We start from the raw sequence: 27,346 nt of genomic DNA on the forward strand, positions 1-27,346 counted from the left end.
GTGTGTGTGTGTGTGTGAGAGAGAGAGAGAGAGAGAGAGAGAGAGAGCACGGGGGGGGGGCGGTCAGAGGGAGAAGATGACTCTCCACTGAGCAGCGGAGAGCAGAATGCAGGACCCATCATCCCAGGACCCCGGGATCTTAACCTGAGCTGAAGGCAGATACTTAACCAGCTGAGCCACCCAGGCACCAAATGGTTAAGTTTTTGGAAGTCAAAAGCTATGTATGTATTTTGGACTGCACAGGGGTCAGCACCACTAACCATGCGTTATTAAAGGGTCAACTGTATATTCTGAGTAAAACAGGGAAGCCACAGAAGGGATGCAAGTGAAATGACATCAGACTTTTGTTTTGAAAGAATCTAAATAATGGGCTGAGAAAAGACAGTAAGGGAACAAGGGCAGAAGCAGGAAACCAGTTATGAAACTGTTGATATAATCCAGATGAGGGATGATGATGATTTACATCTCGGAGTAATTCAGAAGAAACAGTTCGATTCTGGATATATTTTGAAGGTAAAACTCAATAGTAATTTGCCAATGTTTTCACTAGAGGATGGGATGAAACCAAGGTTTCTGGTTAAACAAATGGATGAATAAAGTTGCCATGTACCAATGTGGGGAAAACTACAAAAAAAAAAAAAAAAACAGGTTTGAGAAGGAAAGTCAAAAAAGTAGTTTTAGGGGCACCTGGGTGGCTCAGTCAGTCGTTAAGCATCTGCCTTCGGCTGGGGTCATGATCCCAGGGTCCTAGGATCCAGCCCCGCATCGGGCTCCCTGCTCAGGGGAGAGCCTGCTTCTCCCTCTCCCACTCCCCCTGCTTGTGTTCCCTCTCTCGCTGTCTCTCTCTGTCAAATGGATAAAATCTTAAAAAAAAAAAAAGTAGTTTTATACATGTTTACCTCTCTATTAATTTACTTTTGTCTTAACCACCAACTTGACACCCTGATTTTTGGAAACATAGATATTAACTAGTGAAACAGAACCTAAATCCAGGTCTTGATTACAGATCCTGTGCTTTTTTTCCTAATGAAGTTTTTACAAGACCTACTGAATGAGATTAGTTTTTCTCAGAATAAAATAACTCAGAGGCATGCACCATTTGTTGGTGACCCAAAACCTGCATTCACAAAAAAGGCTATCAACTGAAGAATTATTAAAAACACTCTACAAACACAAACGAGTATTTTGTAGATAAAATTAATGTAGACAGCAGTGATACAAAGAAATAACATGTAACAAATGTTCAATTCAAATAAACACTATGCAGAACTATATTTTCAGAAAGATGCCAGATCACCTCTACTTTTAAAACTCTCCTTGATAACAAAGACTATCTCTGAACAGTAAAGATTTGCCATAATTTTACTCAGTGCACAAGTACATACATAAAGATCCTTTTTAAAATGTATGCATAAAATAACTATTATAAAATATAAAGAATATTTTTCTCTCATCTTAGCTATAAAATACTACCCTAGTAAATGTTTACTTCTTGACTGAAAAGTAATTATCCCAGTGATTTCTCTACAATGCCAAACGTTAACATGTTAATTACATACAACTTCATAGCATCAACACATTTCAGAGCTTGGTTTCTAATCACAGTTTCAGCACTCAGTTGCTATGTAATTTTGGGTAAGTCGCTTTCCAAATAAGTGATTACTTACCTAAAGTCACTCTCTGTCTCTATTGAAATGAAATAGGATTATCTGACTTCCCATTTTACAAGGTTGGAATAAGAATCCAAAGAGAAAGAACAGAAAAAATACTTTGAAAACCGTTAAGGTTATGGCGAACATATAAATCAAGAAAATAAGCCAATTTTGGGGGGAATATATATATAAAAATATGAACTTTAAATTATTCCTTTATAAGGACTCAATCTTACTATTATGGAATTGCTTAAAAGATTTCTCTAAAATAGAATTAAACTAATGCAGAACTTGCTAATTAGAAACAGTTTTTGAAGTGTTAAGTGTTGAACATTTACTGTAATCACTAGGTGACTTTAAGGGATAAAGAAAAGGTATTTTTCCTATTCTCATGAGATCTATATGGCCCAGAGGAGTGGAAGAGACGTGAAAAGTTAAATGAAACACTCAAACACTTTAGTATAAAAATAGAAGGCATCTCATTAGCAGTAATTGATTAACAGCTAAAAGAAAGTACCATAGTGACTGCTTTGAAAGTTAAGATGATTACCTTAGCTTTATCCTTTATTCACGTGTACTTCACTTATGTTCAGGTTCATCATTCAAACAAAATACCTTCAATTCTATCCTATACTGTTACCCCTTTCCTTGACTTGTCCCAACAGCTCTCTATCCCTAGCCAGAGTACCCAGTCAACCTTCTCAGATACTGTAATTCTAGGCATATACATTCCCCAAGTTCCCAGTATTCAATAAGCCTTAGGATCCAAGATGAGTCAATTTTCTAACTTTTGATTATGCTGTAACCCTTCGCGTCATCAAACAATAATCACATGGAGTCTGTCAAGGCAATGTGACTACTAAAAATGTCAGTAAGAGCCCATATTCCACTTCTCTCAATCGCTACAGCCAGACACTTGAGTAAAGAGCAGTGTAGAGTCGTGAATAACACGACATAACATTATTTCAAAGTCATCTGAAAATAAGCATGCATTCATAATCCATCTGTTACTAAGTCTTAATCTCCTTCCATCTAGTCAAATCAACAGTTAATAGTGTAAGACCCCCATTAGGTAAGAGAGGAAAAAGAAAGCAGAAAATCTACAAGAGTTATTTAACATCTCTAGAGCTATTACAATTAAATGGAGATGTTTCTTTACTCTAACTCCTGCCATTTTTAAGTATTGTCAGAAGCCCACCATTCTCTAAGAATGCTTTCTTAAAACATAATCTAACCATTATCTTGGTAATTTGCGACTTCGTTCTAGGAAGAAACAGTAGGGTAAAAAAGAAAAAAGAAAAAACCAAGAAAATCTCAAAGGCTCAAATAAGTTTGAAAACCACAACCTTGAACTATATATTGAAGAACAACTTTAGCAGTATTACAGAGTAGAGCATCCCCAGCATTACAGATGTGCCAGAATACTGATACTCATCCCCAATGTTTTACTTCATCCACCGTAGTGTGTGATTCAAAAATTATTTTCTATGTGTACCACATGAGAAAAGGTTGGGAATACATTAAAGGAGTTAAAACCTCAACTTCAAAATAGTCTCCAGTGAAAAAGCCGAAGTCTACCCTTACTTGATGTTGATTCTGAAGACTATTTCCTTTTTATCAAGTAATCAAATCCTATATTTCTATAATCTGTATGTTTTTAAAATAGTTCTTCTTACAGCTTAAGTAATCTTCTCAGCAGCAATAATATCCTGGCGTAAGATAAAGAAATCTGAAAAATTTTAGGTAAGGACGTGGTCAGAGCAGCATTTGTGTGTAGTATACTTTTTCCTAAGCACGCTAACTGAAATCCCAAAAATATCCATCTCGTAACTCCCTTCCATGCTTTCTCTTCGTAGTATTATCACCTTCTAATATAATATGCAATTAACTTAAGTATTTGGTTCTTATCTGTCTCTCCCAACTAGACTATTACATCCATGAGAGCAGAAATCCTGTCTGCTTTTGTTCACTGCTCTATCTCCAGCACCCTGATCAGTACCAGACGCAGTGGGCCCTTGAAAAATAATTTATGAGTGAATAAACAAATTCCGTAATTTGGTTGCAGTTTTATATGTAGTTCAGTTGTTTTGAAGAGTTCAATTTTGCTATTAAGGGGTACCTGGCTGGCTCAGTTGGTAGAGCATGCAACTCCTGATCTTGGAGTTGTGAGTTCGAGCCCCACACTGGTTGAAGAGATTACTTTAAAAAAATAAAAATCTTTAAAACAAAATTTTGCTATTAAGATGGTCAGGAAAAAATTTTGTTCACCAAAGACAGAATAACCACAAAGTAAGTAGTGTTTCAAAGAGCTTGATTTATCTACATTAAAATTATTTTTCAGGATTCTACCAGAAAACCTGTATCAGATATTTCAAAAATACAAAAAGGAAAGATTTAGTTTTAATTAAAATAGGAAGCATCAGTTTTCCATTCCTCTAATCAGAAGACACAAAGGAATAAAGGGTGGTAAGACAGTCAGAGGTAATACTTGGGACACAGAAAAATGCAGTATTTCACTGGCAAGTACTTTTTTTTTTCCATTGCTTAAGTCGCCATGTAAAATTCAAGATTATCAACATAAGTTCTGTACTGACTCAGTTCTGTACTCAATTTTTTCATTTAAGTTCTTAAAAATGGAAATCTGCCTTTTTTCAGACCCTTGAAGTCTGAATCTAACCAGCCAATTAGTTATCCCTATAATTTTCTTGTCAAATATAATCACAAGTGTTGTGGATTTTAACCATAATTTTTAGTCTTAAATAGTTTTAATCTTAATACAAATAATCTTAGTTTTATACATCTACTATTCAACTACTGTTCCACAGTTCCTTTTTTGGGCTCAAATGACGGAACTTCTCTAACGTCTCTGGGGAGACCAGTGTAAACTATGTTTCCTCAAATTGTTTTTTCCCTGCACCGTTTTTGTGACATCCCTTCAAGTAGGAAAGTTAGACATTTTTCTATTCTGCAGGAAAGTCCAGAGGAAGAAGCAAAGGTAAAAAGAATATTGCATGGAAAATAGGTTGAAAGGGGACAGGCAACACAAAGGCACAGAAGTAAATGTGAAGCAAGTATGTGTGCAAAAGAGGAAGATGCAGAAAAGAGAAGAAAAACTGTTCTCGCCTAAAAATGAGAAAAAAAAAAAACGCAGGGTGGAGAGGATAGGAAGACTTGCTCATTCTTCTACAAACAAATGCACTAAATCCTTCTAAGAAAAACGTAGGTCTCTTTAAGATGTTGGTAAAACTCTAAAAAGCACTCAGCTGCCACTCCAAACAACAGTTCTACCTTCTCTTCCTATATATTCTCATTAGAGCTAAGTCTTCATCTGTAAAATTAAATGCAGGCTATAGATAATGCAGAGTCAATCTCTACAAAACTGCAGTTGTGGTTGCCATCTTTGCCTGAAAAAAAAAAAATCAAACTCCCTGGATTTGGAAAAAAGAAGTATATTAAGTTGGAAAGCCAGAAAAACATGAACTGCTAAGTCAGGTAGATATGACACGGGTTAATAAACGCCTCCTACCAAACTAAGATTCCACTAAAGATCTAGGGAAGAAGGGCAAAGGGCTGTAGCCTTACCGCGACCACAAGGGTGGGGCACCGTAGGAAAAAAAATTTTTTTGAGGGCGAGCTATCCCGGAGGTATAAGGGGGCTGGTGACTCAGATCTCGGGAAGATGGCACATTAGGCGGCAAATGATGTTGATGGGCCATGGGCAGCTTCGGGAAGAGCGACAAAGTGAGCTGCCAAACTAATGTTCGTGGAGAATGCGAAGACTAAGAGAGAAAGGTACCCACGGGGCAAAGGATTAAGAGTCAAAGAGAAGAGAGCCGAGAGGCCGAGCAGTCAGGGAAGCTGGGCGTGGGAGGCCTGAGCAGAGGCCGCGAAGAGCTTTTGCAGCCAGCCGCCCTCTCTCGGAACGCCTTTTCAGCTCCCCCCCACTCAGCCCCTCTCAGGGCCGCCCGTGCCCCAGCGACAACGGCGAGAGCAGCTGTTTCCGCCCGGCCGCGGACAGCGGAGAAGACATCCCTGCGGCGGGCGGGCAGGCCAGCGTCTATTAAGCAAGAGGGGATTCCGAGACCACTGCCGCCGAGCCAACGCCAAACTTCGCCCCTTCCTCCTCTTAGCCTTCTTTATCCCCCAACTTCCCGGCCGGCTGGTGTCCGCTTCGACCGACCGAGGACCCCCCTCCCCCGCCCTTCTTCTCGCCACCTCTCACCCCTCCCCAACGTCCTGAAGCTGGGAAAGGACTGGCCACCAGGGCCGCTCCCGAGCCCGTCCGGGTGCCCCAGAGTCCCACACGCCGCCCCCAACAAAACGCTTGCGTCCTCTCGGCGGCTCCCTCGCCCGCCCAGATGCTGCAAACTCCTCTCACCTGCATTGACGCCATGATGGAACCATCCCCCCAAGGCCGGCGAGGCCAGAGACGCAGGGGGCGGAGCTGCCGTGCTCGCGTCACGCCGCGGGGGCCCAGCATCCTGGGCGCCGGGGGCGGGGCCTCCGGTGGGAAGGGGACGGCGGGAGGGGATTGGCTGGCGCGCCGGGCCTTCGGGGGGGAGGGGCGGGCGGGAGCGCGGTCAATGGCGTTGTTGGTACCCTCAGACACATCCGATTCTCCGGCGTCCGCGGCTACCTCACCCAGCTACTCCGGTCGCCTAAGAAACGCCGCTCCTGGTCTGACCTGGCCACGGTTGTCGTTTTTTTTCTCTGCATACCCTAAGATCTTGATGATCTCCAGTCCCGTGGGTTTTCTTTTTGTTTTGTTTTTCCAACCACAGGTGTATGGTTTGAAGATTTTTTTCCCTTTCGGATGTCTTCTCCACACCACCATGCCCACTTTCACACTCTCCGGGCGGGATATCACTTTCTGTGGGGCTGCTTTCTGGTCTTTACGGTCTGGAAGGCTTCTCATATTCCTAATTTGGGACAGAAAAACACAGATTTCTTTGTACAATGAGATGAGGATTGAGAGCAAAATAATACATTGATATTTTAAAGGCAAAGGTAGATTTGTAGAGCTGAAACTTATCTGAAAGGGAAGAGAAATGTTTGAAGTTTTTCTTTCGTTCATATACTGTTGTCTCCCCTTTACCGCAACCCGTCAGTTTTAAACTTCACGTGTGTCAGTAGTAGTTATGGTTGTTATGGCATTCACATTTGTTTAGAGATTTGACCCTAGACGTGATTTTTTTTTTTTTAATGTAACAGTGCACCTCGTAGTATACACTTAACACCTTCTATCACATCTGGACTTCTCTTCAGCCTGTTTCATAGTGGGCAGTTTTGTGGTCGTTCGACCTAGGGAAGTATTTGAATAGGGAAAGCTGAGCATTCAGAATTTATTCTGGGAATGCACCAGTTCTGCCAACATTTATCAGAAGCCACATTTTAAAAAGCTATCCCAAAACTGAAGATATCATTGGTTAAGAGGTAAATGGAAGCCAGACTTGCACCTCGTGTTCATGTTCTTTTTTTTTTTAAGATTTTATTATTTATTTGAGAGAGAGAATGAAATAGAGGGAGCATGAAAGGGGGAAGGGTCAGAGGGAGAAGCAGACTCCCTGCTCAGCGGGGAGCCCAATGAGGGACTCGATCCCGGGACTCCAGGATCATGACCTGAGCCTAAGGCAGTCGCTTAACCAACCGAGCCACCCAGGCACCCCCTTGTGTTCTTGTTCTATCTTTTAAAGATTTAAAAGTCTGATACATTGAGTAGAAGGCTTTTACTTTAGCAGAACAAAAGCTTAAAATCTGTCATTTTATTAACTTGGAGCTCTTTTTAGAAATTTCTGTAAGATTTAAACATAAGAGCAATGTAGGATATCATCCTTCCCACTCAAAGGTAGCTCATTATGGGGGCCCCTGGGTGGCTCAGTCAATTAAGTGCCTGACTTCAGTTCGGGTCACGATCCAGGGGCCTGGGATTGAGCTCCACATGGGGCTCCCTGCTCAGTGGAGAGTCTGCTTCTCCCTTTCTCTCTCCCTCTGCCTCTCCCCTGTTCATGCTGGCTCTCTCTCAAATAAATAAATAAAATCTTTAAAAAAAAAAAGATCATTATGTTCTCTGGGAAATTCCCTAATGTAAAATGTGTTCAAAAAGGAAAAAGATCTTTAAAATACACCAGTTATCCTATAGTATAATATTAAACCAACTATTATTATAGAGAGGAAGTTATATTGGTTTGCTTTTTCTTCTTAGACTTCTACCCTATTGCCAGAAATGGGCTGGTTTTCCCTTTGTTGTGCAAAATTATGATGTCCTTGAGGAATGTTTGGATGCTCTTAGCAACCAGGAATCATCCGGAAGCATATCTGGTGTCAGCTCAGTTGTGTTGTCAACATTTCAACTGTGAGTAAAACCCACATATCCCAATGAAAGAGGAAAGCTTTTCCATATATATTTTCTTCCGGAAATCTTTATGCCTATGATCTCTGAAAATTGCTCCAGAAGATCAGGTTTTACCATCTAAAGTTCATTTTATTTAAAAGTTGATTCTTCTTAAGGTATAAGTGACATCAGATGACCCCACAAACAAAGCATTATGACATCATCAGAACCAACAACCTGCTATGTCATACTGATAAGAAAAGAAAGTTAACAGAATTCTTAATACTCCGCACAGCAAAACCAACATCTGGTCCCTTGGGCTTATGTGTGTTAAAAAGGACCTTGTTAAAAAGTCAAGTGTTTTAACTATACAGTGTTTGAAGACAAGGCTTACATATTTCTTTACAGTGTGGGGCTTACTATCACATAGGCGATAGGCAAAATGTCTGACAATACCAAAAGTGGGGTGAAGCTCTCTATAGGACCAAAATTGGACAATCACTTTGGAAAACAGTTCAAAAATAGTAAAATTAAAATTTCCCATACCCTTAAAAAATCTTTTTAATAGCACCATTTGCAATAAAATACACTTAAGAGACATATTAAGCCAACGCAGTCATGTTAACTTTGGATCCTGATTCAAACCAACTGTAAAGAAGATATTTTTGAGACAACTGGAGAAATTTAAATATAAAATGCATATTAGATGATATTAGGGGATAATTATTATTTTTGTTAGATTTGATGATTTTTTGATTTCCACATCAATGACAAATGGCCATCATGTTCAAGGAAATGACTCTCCCTCATCTCACAAACTACCCCCTCCTCCTCCACCTCCGTGGGGGACAAAAAAAAAAAAAAAAGAGGGCATACACAAGCTATTTATGTGCCTGAGGTGGTCCCCACCAATGCAAAAGTAGAGCCTATGACACAGAGGACTAAAAGCAGCGAGACTTTCTGGGAGAAAAGGGGAGGAAATATGGGAAACCAGAGTCTAGTAACTTGAAGAACTCACAAAGTGATCACTGGGCAAATGCCACAATATTGATAATATAATGTGATTTATGAATGTTTGAGTTCTAGTGATTCACTAGACTGGAGAATTAGGAGCTATCCTATGAGAATCCTCTTGCCAGAGTGTGAAGAGGCAGAGTTGAGGAGTCTTTGCTTGAGTCTATGTCTCCACAGATGGTTTGTTCATAGTCTCCTACTGGCTGATCTCATCAGAGAAGTGTAGGCAGTTCAGTAACCATTAGCTTGTTAACGGTATGTTGGAAAAGGCACCAAGCTAAGAAGTCAATGCTTGTAGTCTTGTTCTAGCTCTTTCATTAATAAGCTTGGTCAGGGCTCTTAATCTCTCTGGGTTTATTTCTTTATCAACAAAATGAGCAAATCAGACTGCATAATCTTCAAGTTTTCTTCCAGATTTCAAATTCCATGTGCCTAGTAGAGATCATCAAAAATTTAAATGATATGTTCAAAATACTATCTTAAAAAGTCTAAGATAAAATGCAACGGGAATGGTGTACTATTTTGAATTTTAAAATCACATTTATAGATATACTAGGAATGAACTTGACTTCATTGTAATTTATGTAGACACACTGGGGGGTCTTAGTTAACAATTTTAAAATGCTAATGTAAGGCAGTTGAGCTATAGATGGGATTTAATGAAGTAGCAAAACTCCAGATTCGCAATTTAGAGTGGTACTTTAAGAAAAGCATAACCCAAACTAGTCATTTCATGTGAATCTCCTAATAAAGGACAAAGAAAATTAGCAAAATAACAAAGGGTTTATATGTGTGACCTAATCTGTGTGACTTATTCTACATGTCAAAAATAGTTGATTCACATACATATCTGGCTTGTAAATAAAATTGTGAATCAAGAGAACTTTGTCTTCACTTTCTTCCCTTTGCCTATCTCTCTAACAAATTATTTTCCCCAGGTCTGTACTCCTTGAGCACCGTCCTTGTTTGCTTCTCCCCTAAACCTCTTATCAAACATGTTCTAAGCAAGTTATTCTTTTTGTCCATGGACTCACTCCACAGAAAAATGTGCATATTCATGAAATTTTGTGTTTCAGGGAGGTACCTGACCCTCAGAATTTCATCCATCAGCAGAAGTGTATAAATCTCAAGATAAGAACACCTTTACTGAAGAGGTAACCGTCACTATAGGTACCAGCTCAATCTCTTGACCTTTCAAAACCTGTCTTTTATGTAGACATAATTTCATAGCTCTTGTTTTCTTTTATTCACTTATTTATTTTCCTGTCTTTCTGAAAAGCAGGGTGCTATGTGAAAAGCTCAGATTAGGAACCAGAGGAGTTAAATGCTTGTCTTGATCTTTCCAGGGGTGACACTAATGTTATTTAACAACAGATGTGGCACAAATGTAGCAAAGGTAGACCAGGAAGAACAGAAGCTGCTCAGTGTTGGGGGCAAGGGCCAGGATCCTCCTTGCCCTGTGGGCCAGATAATGTACTTTGATCATAGGGAGGTCTGGAGTGATTCAGAGAATTGAAAGGTGATTCTTTTGGGGATTTGAGGGAAGTGGCTATTTACTATTTACTATTTACACTATTGAAGTATTTCAGTGTTTTTTAGAACAGACATGTTCTAAAACTGGATTGTGGTGATGGTTACTCAACTGTATAAATTTACTCAAAATTATTGAGTAATTATTATGGGGGAAGCTTATGGTATATGAATTATACCCCAAAAAGCTATTTATTTATTTTTTTTATTTCTTAAGTGATCTCTGTGCCCAACATGGGGCTCAAACTCATGACCCCAAGATGAAGAGTCGCATGCTTTATGGACTGAGCCAGCCAGCCAACTCCCACCTCCCCAGTAAAGCTATTTTTAAAAAGGGAAACGCATTTCAAGATTTTAACACACCCATACCAGTATGTTTTGGCTAGTCTTTGGACTGGCTCTCCCATTAATGGTATGAGACTGAAGGCTAGTCAGGTATCTCCCTGCATCTGGATTTTTTCGTCTGTAAAATGGAGAGTCAATGATTTCTTCAAAGCTTTGCAGATAAGTTATTTTCCTTGTCAAAAATTCTATAATTGTTTCATCATAATTCATATTACCCTCTTTTGACCTGCTCATAGGCCTTCATTGCCCCAACAAATTGCCCCTTCTTCTACTCCTTAGGAGGGATGGCAGCCCTACTGATTTTGTCCTTGCTAGATAGTTCTTTCTCATCCTATGATCTTTTACTTCCCCATCCCATTTTTATGCTCCCTTTTGCCTGATCTCTTACCATGTGTTAGAAAAGGCACTAGACTTAGAATCAAAAGGCCTCCATTTGAATCCAACTCAGCTACTTCTTAGTTTCATGACCTGGAGTTAGTCATTTAACTTCTCTGAATTTTGGTTTCATCATCTGTAAAATGGAAACAAAAATGCCAACACATGGTTTGTGGTAGTGTCTAGGTGAATCATGGATGTGAAGGAGTTTTGTGAACTGCATAGGATTATATGGGTGACAGGCAATAGCTAGTTTTTCTTCTGAATTACTCTGAGTTCTCTCTCCAGTGGGCAGATGACATGTTGGCTAGAGATAAGAAGTGGGGTGTGTGTGGCAGTGACTGAGAAATACCTATGACAAAATCCCCCAATTTCTTGCGAACATAGAACAGTCTGGTCTGTGAACCAGACTCTGCTTTGAGCTGAGCTTGCTATAGACAAAGTTTCAAGGTTGGGATGCTGCCTCTCCCTGCCCCACCCAGTGTCCTTCCCCACATGTGGCATCTTTCCAGACCTGCCTTTATTAATAACAATAATGATACCAGCTACTTGGAATTGAATATTTGTATGTGCCATATAGGCAGTGTAAGAGGCACTTGTATTTCTTGTATTATATGATCTTTAAAGCAGCTCTATGAAGTACATAAAACAATTCTCATTTTACAGGTAAGAAAACAGACTTAGAGAGGCTAGGTAACTTGCCAAAGTCACACAGCTTATGCATAACCAGAGCAGAATCAGAATTCTACCTTGGGAACTCCAACTGTCTGACTCTACGGATTAAATTCTTTAACTAGTACATAGTATTGTCTTTCCACATCTATTCTCTTAATGACCCATATCAATGGAGTTTTAAAATAAAAGTAACTCTGATCAGATTGATTCATTTTAAACTGTGAAACTTAATAGGCAAGGTGGATTTTACTTTGTACCAAGAATATCTGATGCCCCAAAATATATCTATGGTGAATTTTCAGACAGTTTGACAAATTTTTTTTTAAAAAAGGACAATTTTATCAAAAAGCATATATTGAATGCCAGGCACTGGGGATATAAAGATGAGTAAGACACAGTCCCCATACTCACATTGCTTACAATAAGGAAAACAGATGAAAGAAAGGATTTTGATAGAATATGGAAAAAGCTACTTACTGACTATTATAGGATCCTAAGTGGGGGGCACTTGGCCTTGCCTATGAGCTAAAAACAGCTTTCTGGAAGAACTAAGGCCCTAGCAGAGGTGAAAAGGGGGTAGAAGAGAGGCATTCCAGGCAGAGGGAGCAGGAACTGTGTAATTGGTGTCAACGGGATGACAGTTTTGTATTTCCCAATAGAAATTGATGGAAGGAGGTGGAGACAAGAGGCAGGCAAGACCTGGTCATGGAAGGCTTTGTTGGTTGATGAGAAGGTTGGACTTTATCTTAGAAACCATTTACCAAATTTGAGGTATTTTCAGATGGGTAGTGGTAAGGCCAGATTTGTGTTTTGGCATGACTTCTCTGGTGACTGAACAGATTTAATCAGGTAAGATCACAAAAGAAAAACTGGAAAAGGAGGCTATTGTAAGGATCTGACAAGTGGTGGATGAGAGCTTGGACTAGGACATGTACAGAAAGAAAAAGAAGGACTCTAGAGATATCTAGAGATATTTAGGATGGGGAACAGATAGGACTGAGATTTGTTGAATGCAGGAGACAAGGAAAGAGTTGAGTGCCAGGTTTTTTTACTTGAAAATACAAGAGTTGGTAGAGATAGAAGGAATGAAAGTAGAAGGGGAAGAAAAAATAATTCATTTTGGACATGTTTCAGGATTTTAAATTTCCTATAGGACATCTGTCATGCCTTTTTCAAGTGAAAGTTGTAAAATCTATCTCAGATGAATTCACAGAGGCTCAACTGATATGGAGGGCTCTTTTCCTGTCAGTCTTTATAGTGAACAAAATGGCCACTAGTCTTTAGACTCGTATCCAGCCTAACAGCTAAGTATCCCTAGTGGATAGTTCTAGCAGCAAATATCTGGGAACAGCTCCAATTGGCATCTCTAATCAACTCTACCTCTCAACCAATCAGTGATGAGAGAGGTGAGGTACTCTGGTTGGTTAGGCCTGGGCTGACTCTTGTCTCATGGGTGCCAGGGGGGTCAGCCCCACTCAAATTACATATGATATCTCCTAGAAGAAGAAACTTATACTACAGTGAGAGGAGATGACACAAGAAATGCCAGAGGGACAAAAAGGACAGAGTTCGCTACCATCCTTAAAGGAAATATATTCCTCAGGCAATCTTACATCACAGACTTAAACTGGGAGAGGGTAGGGAGATGCTTTCATTTAAGTGAAGTTTTGGATTTTTTTTTTTAAAGATTTTATTTATTTGACAGAGAGAGACACAGCAAGAGAGGGAACACAAGCAGGGGGAATGGGAGAGGGAGAAGCAGGCTTCCCACTGAGCAGGGAGCTCGAGGTGGGGCTTGATCCCAGGACACTGGGACCATGACCTAAGCCAAAGGCAGATGCCTAATGACTGAGCCACCTAAGCGCCCCAAGTTTTGGATTTTGATATAACATTAGATGGCCTGAAAATTTTAATACTCTTATGACAAGATTGTTCTTATGACAAAGGGGCTGGAGAAGTTCTGGCTCCTTCCTGAGATTTCATCCAGGGCAAAGAAAGCCCAGGGACAGGTTCAGCAGGAAATAGCACCACATAGTCTAGCTCATTCAGTAAAATGATTATATTTGAAACCATGAAAATAAAGAGATCACTCCAGGTGAGGTAAAGTTAGGAAAGGGAAGAACATGTTGCTGAGGTCAGAAGCTAGAAGGGGAGAGGCCTAAAAGCCAAAGAGTCTTGAACAAGGAGTAAGTAATCAGTTATGTAAATTCATCTAAGAGTCTTGAACAGGGAGTAATCAGTTACGTAAATTCATCCAAGAGGACTTGTAAAAATTAAAAAAAAAAAGTTCACCTGAATGGGCAATGTGGAGTATATCAATGATAGTCATCAGATTACTATTTGTTGGAATGAATTGTTGAGTGAATTGGCAAGAGAAGACATAGAGACATCAAGAGGCTTAGCTGAGAAGAGAAAGAGGGAGATGAAACTATTCAAGATAAATGCAAGGTCAACAGCCAGGAGAAGTTTTATTTCTTGTTTATTTTCAGAAAGAGATTTGAGCAATTTTATAGGCTAAAGGGAGTCAATAGAGAGGGAGATATTTGGAAATATTAGCAATATTGGGGCACCTGGGTGGCTCAGTCGGTTAAGCATTGAACTCTTGATTTCGGCTCAGGTCATGATCTCAGGATTGTGAGATCAAGCCCCATGTTACTCCGAGTGTGGAGCCTGCTTAAGATTCTCTCTCCCTCTTCCTCTGCCCTTCCCCACTCATGATCTCTCTCTCTAAAAAAAGAAAAGAAAAGACAGTTTTAGCCATATGAAGAGGGAGGGCTATTTTGGTCGTAATTATTTGGTTTAATGTTGAGGAAGTTTCCTAATAGCTTCTTAAATCATAATATCATAAGACTTGGGGAGATATAATCTTAGGATATGACATAGGGTATGTGAAATCATAAGAAAAACATGGTACATCCTCCTAGAGCATGAATTTTACTGTTGGATAAATTATTTAAAATAGAATCTTCTTCAGACTCCTGGGGATTCAAGTACACGCTTAGAATTACTTAAGTGAAAATTTAGAGAATCAATAGGTAAATATTAAACTTTATTCTGTTCCTGGTTCCATTTGCTTAATTGGCTTTATCAAATGAAGTGAAAAAAGAACAAAGAGTTTAAAATCATCAGGGAATGGGCACCTGGGTGTCTCAGTCAATTGGGCGTCTGCCTTTGGCTTAGGTCATGATCCCAGTATCCTGGTATCGAGTCCCACGTTGGGCTCCCCGCTCAGCGGGGAGCCTGCTTCTCCCTCACCCCCTGCTTGCTGCTCTGCCTACTTGTGCTCTCTCCACCCCCCCCATCAAATAAATAAATAAAATCTTTAAAAATAAATAAATGAATAAATAAATAAATAAATAAAATGATCAGGGAAGCCAACTTTGAAGGGGATCTTCTGGCCAAAGATAAGATGGTTTGAGCAACAAAACAAGTAAGGACTGTAATAAACTGAAGCACATAATCATATACTTGGAAATATATATGTATATGTGTGTGTGTGTATGTATAGATACACATACATACACACAATCATATAAAATCATAAATTCATAACAATTCTGAAAAGAAACCTCATTGGTCACCTTTGGAGTTTGCTAGGTCACCAAATTCACTGGGGAAAAAAGGGAAAGGAAAAGAGTAACATCTTTCTGCCTTGCCTATATAAACTGTATTTCAAGGTAACCAAATGATTGATAGGGGCACCTGGGTGGCTCAGTTGGTTAAGCGACTGCCTTCAGCTCCGGTCATGATCCTAGAGTCCCGCATCGGGCTCTCTGCTCAGCAGGGTGTCTGCTTCTCCCTCTGACCCTCCCCCCTCTCATGTACTCTCTCTCTCATTCTCTCTCTCAAATAAATAAATAAAATCTTTAAAAAAATGATTAATAGAAGGGAATTCTTCAGAGAAGAATTTCAGCTACTGTACGTGGAAACTATGAAAGAATAAAAGAATAATAATTGTGCTAGCCCTAGTGAAATAATGGAGCCTGCCATCAATCATCAATGGCTGCTAAAGCAATCAGTTTGAAGAAAACGTTGAAGGGGAACTTTGTTATGGCTGGATCATGCTGATATACCTGAACGAACTGATCAATTTTAACATAAGTAATAGTGGGACAACCAGATACTATATGCCTCTTGAAGACAATACGATAGGAGGTAATGTGAAGTGGTCTTGCCAAAAAAAAAAAAAAAAAAAATCTTATCAAGACTCTATATCTCATGATCAATTTATAGGAAATAAGGATGAGTGAGATGCAAAACAGAGAAACTTATTAAACTGCATCACAAGGCTGCGAACAGCTAAAGTCAGATTATAGGGAATTCTATAGGACAAATGATGCAGTTTCTTCAATAAATGGCAAAACAGGAGGTGGAGGAAAACTCACAAAATAAAAGATAAGAAGTTATTAAACAAATGTAATATGTTAACCTTATATAGAACACAAACTATAAAAAGATATTTTTGAGAAAAATAAAAAAACCCCACAGACTGGATATTTGGGTTTTTTTTTTTAAGAGTAGAGAAGAAATGATAGATATGGAAGACATAAAAATACTATTAAATATATAAATATATAGGCATAGTTGATGGCTTCTGAAGAGAAACAACAAATGGAACAAAAAGTATTAAAATATATATGGTATAATAAGGAATATATATTTGGTTTTTGTCTCTGGTTCCTGACACAGAGCTCCTAAATCCCTTGGAATTTTCTCAGTGACAGGAGCATCATATGTTAACTCTTGGCAGACCCCCAGATATCTTCAGGATGGGAGCTGATTGCCAAAAAGGCCAAGCCTTGATTAGAACCCCAAAACTTTCAGTCCAACTTTCCAAACTCCCAGGGAGGTGAAAGACCCTGGATACTGACTTAGTAATTGAACATGCCAGCATGATGATATCTCCACAACCCCCCACCCCAAAACACTGAGAGTTTTTTGGGTTTGTGAACATATTCCTATGTAGGAGGGCAATAGTTTAAAGAGACTGAATAAGTGTAAGAAACAGAGTTAGCTATGGCAGGAATGTTGGGATTATCAGAACAGGGATTTTTTAAAACTATGAATAAATGCTAAGAACTTTAATGAAAAAAGTATACAACATGCAAGAACAGATGGGTAATTAAGCAGAGAGATGAAAATTTTAAGAAAGAATCAAAAAGAAATGCTAAAGATCAAAAACACTAACAAGTGAAAAATGGCTTTGATGAGCTCGTGAGTAGACTAAACATGGCTGAGGAAAAAAACCTCTGAGCTTGAGGATATGACAATAGAAACTTCCAAAACTGAGAAGCAAAGAGAAAAAAGACTGAAAAAAAAAAACCCAGAACAGAATATCCAAGAACTGTGGGACAACTACAAAAGGTATAATGTATATATAATAGGAATACCAGAAGAAGAAGAAGAAAGAAAGGAAGGAACAAAAGCAATATTGAAGCAATAATGACCAAGAATTTCTCCAAATTAATATCAGACACCAAACCACAGATCCAGGAAACTCAGAATTACTAAGTAGGGTAAATGCCAACAAACAAAAACAACTTAAGCCTAGGCACATCATATTCAAACTGCAGAAAATCAAAGATAAAAAAAAAAAATCTTAAAAGAAGTCACGGGGGAAAACAGCCTGTAAAAGAACAAAGAAGCCCCGCATCAGGCTCCCTGCTCCGCGGGAAGCATGCTTCTCCCACTCCCCCTACTTGTGTTCCCTCTCTTGCCTTGTGAGAGATTTGTGTCTCTCTGTCAAATAAATAAATAAAATCTTTAAAAAAAAAATAAAAGAACAAAGAAAAGCATTATATTCAACTTCTCAGAAACCATGCAAGCAAGAAGAGAATGGGGTGAAATATTGAAAGTGTTCAGAGGAAGAAAACACCAAACTACAATTCTGTGCCTTGTGAAATTATCCTTCAAAAGGGAAAGAGAAATAAAGACTTTCTCAGGCAAACGAAAATTAAGGGAATTTGTTGCCAGTAGACTTGCCTGACAAAAAATGTTGAAGCTCTTCAGAGAGAAGGAAAATGATATAGATCAGAAACTTGTATCTACATAAAGAAGAGCAGCAAAGGAATAAGTGAAGGTAAAATAAAAACTTTCATTTTTGTTTTTCTTAATTGATCTAAAAGGTAACAGTTTTCTCAAAATGATAATGACAACAATGTATTCAATTATGTATGTGCATAATATATATGCTTATGTATAAATGAAATGAATGACAGCAATAATACAAGGATGAGTTAGGATTATTGTGTTATTATAAATTACTTGTACTACTCATGAATCAATATGGTGTTATTTGAAAATGGACTTGGATTAGTTGTATATGTGCAAACTAGGGTAATCACTAAAAAACTACACACACACACACACACATACACACACTGCTAAGAAAGGAAAGAAAATGGAATCCTATAAAATGTTCAATTAAAACCACAAAATTGGGCACCTGGGTGGCTCAGATGTTTAAGTCTTTGCCTTTGGCTCAGGTCATGATATCTAGGACCTGGGATTGAGCCCCACATCGGGCTCCCTGCTCAATGGGGAGTCTGTTTCTCCCTCTCCACCCCCATCCCCTGCTTGTGTGCTCTCTCTAAAATAAATAAATAAAATCTTTAAAAAAAACACAGTAAATATAAATAAATAAATGAATGAATGAATGAATGAATGAATGAATGAATGAATGAATGAATAAAACCACAAAAGGCACACAACAGGAAGACAAAAATAGGAACAGAGAATTACAACAAGTAGAAAGCAGCAAAAATATGGTGGACATTAATCCAACTCTTATCAATAATCACTTTAAACATCAATGGTCCAAATACACTAATTAAAGACAGATTATCAAGGTGGATCAAAAAACAGGATATAATTATATGTTATATACAAGAAACATACTTTAAATATAAAGACACATATAGACTAAAGGGAAAGGAATGGAGAAAGATATATCATGTTAACACTAATCAAAAGAAAGCTGGAGTAGCTGTTTAATTTCAAACAGAGCAGACTTCAGAGCAAGGAAAGTTACCAGGGATAAAGAAGGGCATTATATCATGATAAAGAGATCAATACTTCAGGAGAACATAAAAATCCTCAATGTGTGTGCTCTTTAAAACAGTGTCAAAATATGTGAGGCAAAAACTGATAGAACTGCAAGGAGAAATAGATGAATCCACTGTTTGAGAGTTCAACACCCTTCTCTCAGAAGTGGACAAATCCAGCAGGCAGAAAAATCAGTAAGGATGTAGTTGAATTTAACAGAACCATCAATCAACTGGATATAATTAACATCTATAGACTGCCTCATCCAACAACAGGTAAATACACATTCTCCTCAAAATCATATGGAACATTCATCAAGAGAGACCACATTCTTGGCCTTAAAACACACCTTAACAAATTTAAAAGAAAAGTTATACAGTGTCTGATTTTAGACCACAATGGAATTAAACTAGAAACAACAGAAAGATAGCTGGAAAAATCTCAAAATACTTAAAGATCAATCAACACAATTCTGAATAATGCATGGGTCGAAGAAGAAAATGCAAGATGAGTTTTTAAAATATTTTGAACTAAATGAAAATCAGCTTACCAAAATTTATGGGATGCAGTGAAAGCAGTACTTAGAGAAATTTACTGCATCAAATACATATTAGAAAAGAAGAAAGATCTCGAATCAATAAAACCTTCCACCTTTGGAAACTAGAAAAAGAGGAGCAAATTAAATCCAAGGTAAACAGAAGAAAAGAAATAGTTAAAATTAGAGCAGAAATCAATGAAATAGAAAAGAAGAAATCAATAAAATCAACAAAACCAAATCTGGTTCTTTGGTAAAATCTTTAAAATCAATAAACCTCAAACCAGGTTACCTAAGAAAAAAGACACATATTAGTAATATCAGAAATGAAAGAGGGACCATCACTATAAATCCCATGCACATTAAAAGGAAAATAAAGGAATATTATTATGAACAACTCTGCACCCACAAATTTGGTAACCTAGATGAAAGGGACCAATTTTTTGAAAGACACAATCTGCCAACACACACACAAAAAGTAATAGACATCTAAAGAGTCCTACATCTATTAAAGAAATTGAATCAATAGTTAATAACCTTACAAACAGAAAGCACCAGACCCAGATAAGATTCACTGGTGAATTATACCATTTAAAGGAAAAAATTATACAAACTCTCTATAATCTTTTCTAGAAAATAGAAGCAGAGGGAATACTTCCTAACTCATTCTATGAGGCCAACATTACCCTAATATCAAAACCAAACAAAGACATTACAAGAAAAGAAATCCAATATATCTTATGAATATAGATTCAAAATCCTTAACAATATATTAGCATATCTAATTCAACAATATATAAAAAGAGTTACACACCTTGATTAAGTAGGGTTTTTCCAAGGTATACAAGACTGTTAACATTCAAAATCAATTAATGTAATCCATCATATCAATAGACTAGAAAAGAAAAATCATATTATCATATCAATAAATACAGAAAAAACATTTGACAAAATCCAACACCCATTCATGGTAAAAACTCTCAGTAAACTAGGAATAGAGGGGAACGTCCTCAACTTGATAAAAATTATCCGTAAAAACCCATAACTAATATCATACTTAATGGTCAGAAATAACCTTTCCCACTAAGATTAGGAACAAGGCAAGGACGTCCCTCTCATCATTGCTTTTCAACCTCATACGGGAAGTCCTACTAATGCAATAAAATAAGTATATAGTTTGGAAAGAAGAAACAAGACTTTGTTCACAGATGAAATGATCATCTATATAGAAAATTAAAAATAATTGATAAAACTCCTGGAACTAATAAGTGATTATAGCAAGGTTGTAGGATACAAAGTTAATATGCAAATATCAATTGCCTATATATTACAAAGAACAAGAGGAATTTGAAATTAAAAACACATTATGATTTACATTAGCACTCCCCAAAAGAAATAACTAGGTATAAATCTAACGAAATATAAGACCTATGTGAGAGAAACTACAAAACTGATGAAAGATATCAAATATATAATAAATGGAGAGATAGTCCATGTTCATGGATAGGAAGACTCAATATTGTCAAGATGTCCGTTCATCCCAATTTGATTTATAGATTCAATGCAATCTCAATCAAAATCCCAGAAAGTTATCTTATGGTTATTGACAAACTGATTCTAAAGTCTATATGGAGAGGCAAAAGACCCAGAATAGCCATCTCGCTATTGAAGGAGAACAAAATCAGAGAATTAATACTACTCAACTTTAAGACTTACTATAAAGCTACACTAATCAAGGCAGTAGTATTGGCAAAATAATAAACACATAAATGGAACAGAATAAAGAGCCCAGAAGTAGACCCACATAAATATAGTCAACAAATCTTTGACAAAGGAGAAAGGCAATGAAGATAGTCTTTTCAACAAATGGTCCTGGAATCTAGACACAGACCTTACATCCTTTACAAAAATTAGCTCAAAATGGATCATAAACCTAAATGCAAAACACAAAGCTATAAAGCTCCTAGAAGATAATATAGGAAAAGTCCAGATACCATTGGCTATGCAATGACATTTTAGAGATAACACCAAAGCCATGATCTATGATATAAATAATTGATAAGCTGGACTTCATTACAATTTAAAACTCCTGTCTGCAAAAGATAATTTTGAGAATGATAAGACAAGCCATAACGTGGGAGCAAATGTTTGCAAAAGTCACATCTGATAAACACTTATCCCCAAAATACAAATAATTCAATAATAAGAAAATGAGATAACAACAAGAAAATGACAACTTAGATAAAAAATGGGTGGAAGACCTGAACAGAAACCTAGTCAGAAAAGGTATACAGATGGCGAGTAAGCATATGAAAAGATGTTCAAAATCACATGTCATTAGAGAACTGCAAATTAAAACAATGACATACCACTAAACACCTATTAAAATACCCAAAATCTGAAACATTGACCATTCCAAATGCTGGAGAGGATATGGTGCAATAGGGATTCTCATTCACTGAGGATGGGAATGCAAAATAGTAGAGTTGCTTTGGAAGACAGTTTGGGGTTTCTACAAAACAAAGCATATTTTTATACAATCCAACAATAGTGCTCCTTGGTATCTACCCAAAAGAGCTGAAAACTTAGGTCCACACAAAAAGCTGCACACAGATATTCAGAGCAGTTTTATTTATAATTGCCACAACTTGGAAGCAACTAAGATGTTCTTCAGTGGGTGAATGGATAAGCTGTGGTACATCCAGACACTGGAATATTATTCAGCTCTAAAAGGAAATGAGTTGTCAAGTCATGAAAAGACATAGAGGAAACAAGCACATATTACTAAGTGGAAGAAGCCAATCTGGAAAGGCTAGATACTGTATACTTCCAAGTATATGACATTCTGGAAAAGGCAAACTATAGAGACAGTTAAAAGATCAGTGGTTGCCAGGGGTTAGGAGGAAGGACGGGTGAATAGGCAGAGCACAGAAGCTTGTTTTAGGGCAACGAAACTATTGTGTATGATACTACAACAGTGAATACATATATGTTTTTCTAACACCCATAGAATATCTAACACCAAGAATGAAACCTAATGTAAATTATTGACTTAGTGTGATACTTATGTGTCAATATAGGTTCATTGATTGTAACAAATGTACTGTTATGGTACAGGATGTGACTAGTGGAGAAGATGTCCATGTGTGAGGACAGGGGTGTATGGGAACTCTGTACTTTCCACTCAGTTTTGCTGTGAACCCAAATAATCTCTAAAAAATAAAATGTAGGGCTCCTGGATGGCTCAGTTGGTTAAGTGTTTGCCTTCGGCTCAGATCATGATTTCAGGGTCCTAGGATCAAGCCCTGCATCAGGCTCCCTGCTCAGCAGAGAGCCTGCTTCTCCCTCTCTCTCTGTCAATCTCCCCTGCTCGTGCTTTCTCTCTCTGTCTTATGGTACTGGTATATGAATAGACAAATCAGTGTAACAGAATAGAAAATCCAGAAAGAGAACAAAATATTTATGGAAATTTAATATGTGAAAAACTTGGCATCTCAATCCCCTAGAGAAATGATAGACATTTTAATAAATGGTATTGAGATAACTAGATAGCCATTTGAGAAAACTTAAAATTGGATCTATGACTCACAATATATATCATAATAATTTCCAAATGAATCAAAGATCTAAATGTAAAAAATGAAACCACATAATGACTAGAAGTAAAACACTGAGCAAAATCAAAAGACAAATGACAAAGTGGGAGAAAATATGGCAATACATGTATCCCAGATGAAGGAATAATCTCCCAAATATCTAAATAACTCTTAAAAATAAAGGGGGGAAAAGGCCAAAACCTGACTGGTAAGTGGTCAAAAGACATGAACAGACAACTTACAGAAAAAAAAAAAAGAGAAAGGATCTTAAAAGCACGAGAAAGTGTTCACCTTTACCCATAAGAAGAGAAACACAAAACTGCACTGAGATACCTTTTCTCAGCTCTGAGATCAGTAGAAATTAAAATGGTGTAAACCTGTGAGAAAACAGGCACGTTTATACATTGTTGGGAATGCAAAATGGTACAACCTCTCTGGAGGGGAATTTGGTAATGTCTAACAAAAGTAAACCTGCTCCGGAGAATTTACACTGAAGATTTATCCCTCCACAAATACAGAACAAAATTTCCACAGGGTTATTCGTAGTGGCATTATTTGTACTAACAAAATTATTGGAACAACTTAAGAGCCTATCCATACTAGACCAGTTCATAAACTATGGTGCAAATACACAATGGAATAGTGTGCAACTTTAAAAAGAACGAGAAAGAGCTCTGTGAATGTACATGGAATGATTACGTGAAAAAAAGCAAGGCATGAAAGAGGGTACAGCATGCTATCTTTGCATATGGAAAAAAGGGGGGAAAGACAAGCACCCACAAACATGTATATATTTTCTAACTCTACCTACTGAAAAGGCATAGAATTAATGATCATCCAGTAACAATGAGCACAAGACTTGGTTTCAGGTACTATTCCTCAATAAAAGGAAGGACTCATTAACAAATGGCTGATTCCAGGTTTGGGGCAGGGAAAGCTCAAGTTTAGCCAAACACTGTATCATTGTGCCAGAAAATAAGTGTTCACAGAATGATGGGGACATATTAAAAAGGACCCAGTTATCCATCTTGAAAGGATTCCCACTGGTCATATTGGGATATTTTTGTTATGAAAAAGAATAATGATGCTAATGAATTATAAAATACTGAGTTAGAAAAAAAAATTCATGAATCATAGCAATGCTCCAAAAGAAAAGGTAAAGGGGAAACCTCTTTTACAGAAGAATGCCACTAATAAATGAGAGAAAGTAATGACAGAGTTAGAAAATCACCATTTTGTAACTACCAATGTAATAACTGATTCAGGCAAAGATCATCCGTGGACACTAATACCATTAGATAAAGTGGTGTTGAGGAACAGGGTAGTCACAAACTACCAACCCTCAGATTACTTATAAATTTCAACGGGTATTCTTTGTTAATAGAGATATCTGACTGATACTACATGAACCGAACTTAGTATCACCAATGAAGAGACAAACTGATATTCCTCCTAGTGGGATTTAATGAAGTATATGGCGTTACTTATTTAGTGTTCTTTGACTAAAATTTTAACCTGAATCTAATCATGAAGGAATAGTCGGTCAAATCCAGATTGTGAGACATTCTATAACAACAGTTGGCCTGGGCTATTAAAAAATGTCAGCATAACAAAAAATGTCAGTGTGACAAAAGGGAAAAAAAGAGGACTGTACTAGAATTAAAGAAGAGTAAAAAGATGGGGTACCTGGCTGGCTCAGTTAGAAGAGCATGTGACTCTTGATCTCAGGGTCATGAGTTTGAGGTCTGCATTAAATGTAGAGTTTACTTAATTAATTAATAAGAGTAAAAAGAGGGAGCCTGGGTGGCTCAGTTGGTTAAGCAACTGCTTTCGGCCCAGGTCATGATCCTGGAGTCCCGGGATCGAGTCCCACATCAGGCTCCCTGCTCGGCGGGGAGTCTGCTTCTCCCTCTGACCCTCTTCCCTCTCGTGCTCTCTATCTCTCATTCTCTCTCTCTCAAATAAATAAATAAAATCTTAAAAAAAAAAATAAGAGTAAAAAGACAAAACAATTAAAGACAATAAGTAATCTTCAGTAAATGCTAGATTTTAAGAAAATTTATGACAATTAGGGAAAATTTAATGTTACTGTATCAAAGTTACCTTGTTGCACTCACTGTATTGTGGTTATATAGGAGAATATCCTAGTCTTTAGGGCAAATATGTAGTGTTTATGGGTGAAATTGTCAAGATTTCTGCAACTTTCAGATGGTCAGTCAAAATTACAAATTTTACACACACATGTATATGTATGTATTCTACATGATGAGAGAGCTCTAGCTATATAGAGAAGTGTAGAGATAATTTTGATAGCAATTTCATGTATCACTTCAGCTAGTCTATAGTACCCAGTTATTTAATCTAACACTAAGTGTTGCTGTAACAGTGTTTTGTAGATGTGGTGAACATCTACAGTCCAGTTGACTTTATTTATTTATTTTTAAACATTTTATTTATTTGAGACAGAGAGTAAGAGAGAGAGAGAGCACAAGTAGTGGAGAGGGGCAAAGAGAGAATCAGACGCTCTGTCAAGCAAGGAGCCCGACGCGGGGCTTGATCCCAGGACCCTGAGATCACGACCTGAGCTGAAGGCAGATGCTTAAATGACTGAGCCACCCAGGCGCCCCTCCAGTTGATTTTATATAGAAGATATTACCCTTGATAATCTGGGCAGGACCTCATCTAATCAGTTGAAGGCTTTTAAGAGCAAAAACTGAGGTTTTCCTGAAGAAGAAATCTTGCCTGGACGCTGCAACATCAATTTCTGCCTGAGTGTCTAGCCTGCCAGTCTGCCCTATGGATTTCAGAATTGCCAGCCCCCGTATTGCATAAGTCGAATTCTTTCTTTCTCTCCCTCTTTTTTCTTTCCCTCTTTCTTTCTTTCCTTCTTTCTTTCTTTCTTTCTTTCTTTCTTTCTTTCTTTCTTTCTTTCTTTCTTTCTTTCTTTCTTTCTTTCTTTCTTTCTTTCTTTCCTCCCTCCCTCCCTCCCTCCCTCCCTTCCTTCCTTCCTTCCTTCTACAGATTTTTATTTATTTAAGATAGAGCAAGAGCAAGCGAGAGAGCACGAGCCAGGGGAACAGCAGGCAGAGGGAAATACAGGCAAAGGGAGAAGCAGACTCCCACTGAGCAGGGAGCCCGATGCGGGACTCAATCCCAGGATCCCGGGATCATGACCTGAGCCGAAGGCAGATGCTTAACCAACCAGCCACCCAGGCGCCCTGCATGAGCCAATATTTTAAAACAAACTTCTTACATATATAAGGAGAAATAAAGCTTATGTGGCCAACTGATAAATCTAGGTAGGGAGTATACAGGTACTCATTGTACTATTAACTTTCCTCAAAGTTTGAAATTCTTATCATAAAAAATTGGGAGAAAAGATTAAAAATTTAGTCTGGTGAAATTTTTTGAAAAGATAATACAGACCAAACAGCACAGAGACATAGCCTAATAAAAATCATGGATTTTAAACATAAAGAAAAATTCCTATAGATAGTGCCTTACAAAATTAAGAACAAATCAGTTTTGTAGCAGAGTTCTCCATTTTGGTACTAAAAAACAGTAGATCAGTATCTAAAAAATCCTTGGGGAAGGGGCACCTGGGTAGCTTAGTCAGTTAAAAAATCCTTGGGGAAGAGAAAATGTGGCCCCAAATTTTAGAACCATGTGAGTCAAAGCTCATGGAATTTAGTTTTGATAGCTCTTCAACCAACTAAAAGTTGAATGAAGAAGCTACTGAGGTAAAGAGTAGTGGTGAGTGATGAGTTTATGCACATTGCTTAATTAATTCATCCATTAGTTATTCACTGAGTACCTAGTATACACCAGCTCTGGTGATCCAACTGTAACCCAGATGGACATGGTCTCTTCCTTCATGGTATTTACAATGTGTAGAGGGAGACAGTCTAATTAAATAAATACATAAATAATTAAACATTACCAATTGCTAGAAAGGAAACAGACTGGTATTAAGAAAATAAGAGGCATGGAGTGGTACCTCATTTAGACAGGGTGACCAGAGGACATAACTATGATTGATAATCAAGTTGGGACATGAGGCCCGACAAAGAGCCAGGGAAAAAGAGTCCTCTATGTGCAGAGCACAGCCAGCCGAGATAGAACTAAGGCCCGACAGTGTGTACATGCATCAGAAAGTTAATGCTATAAGGCAACCCCACTCTTGTTTCTGGTAGAATATCCAGCTTCCACAGCAGTATGGAAGATGTTTCATCGGTTAGACAATTTGCCT

At 37.9% G+C, this 27,346-nt stretch overlaps 1 protein-coding gene and 1 long non-coding RNA gene across 4 annotated transcripts in view; one reads left to right on the forward strand and one right to left on the reverse strand.

The window, feature by feature from the left end:
* Positions 1 to 6,132, reverse strand: part of UBE2W (ubiquitin conjugating enzyme E2 W) — an 80,468-nt gene extending 74,336 nt beyond the window's left edge. Inside the window, exon 1 of the mRNA XM_025870737.2 lies at positions 6,031 to 6,132. Coding sequence (XP_025726522.1) covers positions 6,031 to 6,132 — 102 coding nt within the window. The remainder of the gene's footprint in view (positions 1 to 6,030) is intronic.
* Positions 6,133 to 7,870: 1,738 nt separating this feature from the next.
* The window catches only part of LOC141372806 (uncharacterized), a 38,115-nt gene continuing 18,639 nt past the window's right edge, over positions 7,871 to 27,346 (forward strand). For 2 of the 3 annotated variants that reach the window (XR_012378236.1, XR_012378235.1), the window contains exons 1-2: positions 7,871 to 8,004; positions 10,074 to 10,151. This is a non-coding gene — a long non-coding RNA (uncharacterized lncRNA). Of the gene's footprint in view, positions 8,005 to 10,073; positions 10,168 to 27,346 lie in introns of all 3 variants that reach the window. The other variant, XR_012378234.1, reaches the window with a different exon arrangement.

Source organism: Callorhinus ursinus, unplaced genomic scaffold, assembly GCF_003265705.2.
Source record: "Callorhinus ursinus isolate GAN/ISIS: 27379988/994484 unplaced genomic scaffold, GSC_fseal_2.0 scaffold5, whole genome shotgun sequence".
In the NCBI taxonomy this organism is placed as follows: domain Eukaryota; kingdom Metazoa; phylum Chordata; class Mammalia; order Carnivora; family Otariidae; genus Callorhinus; species Callorhinus ursinus.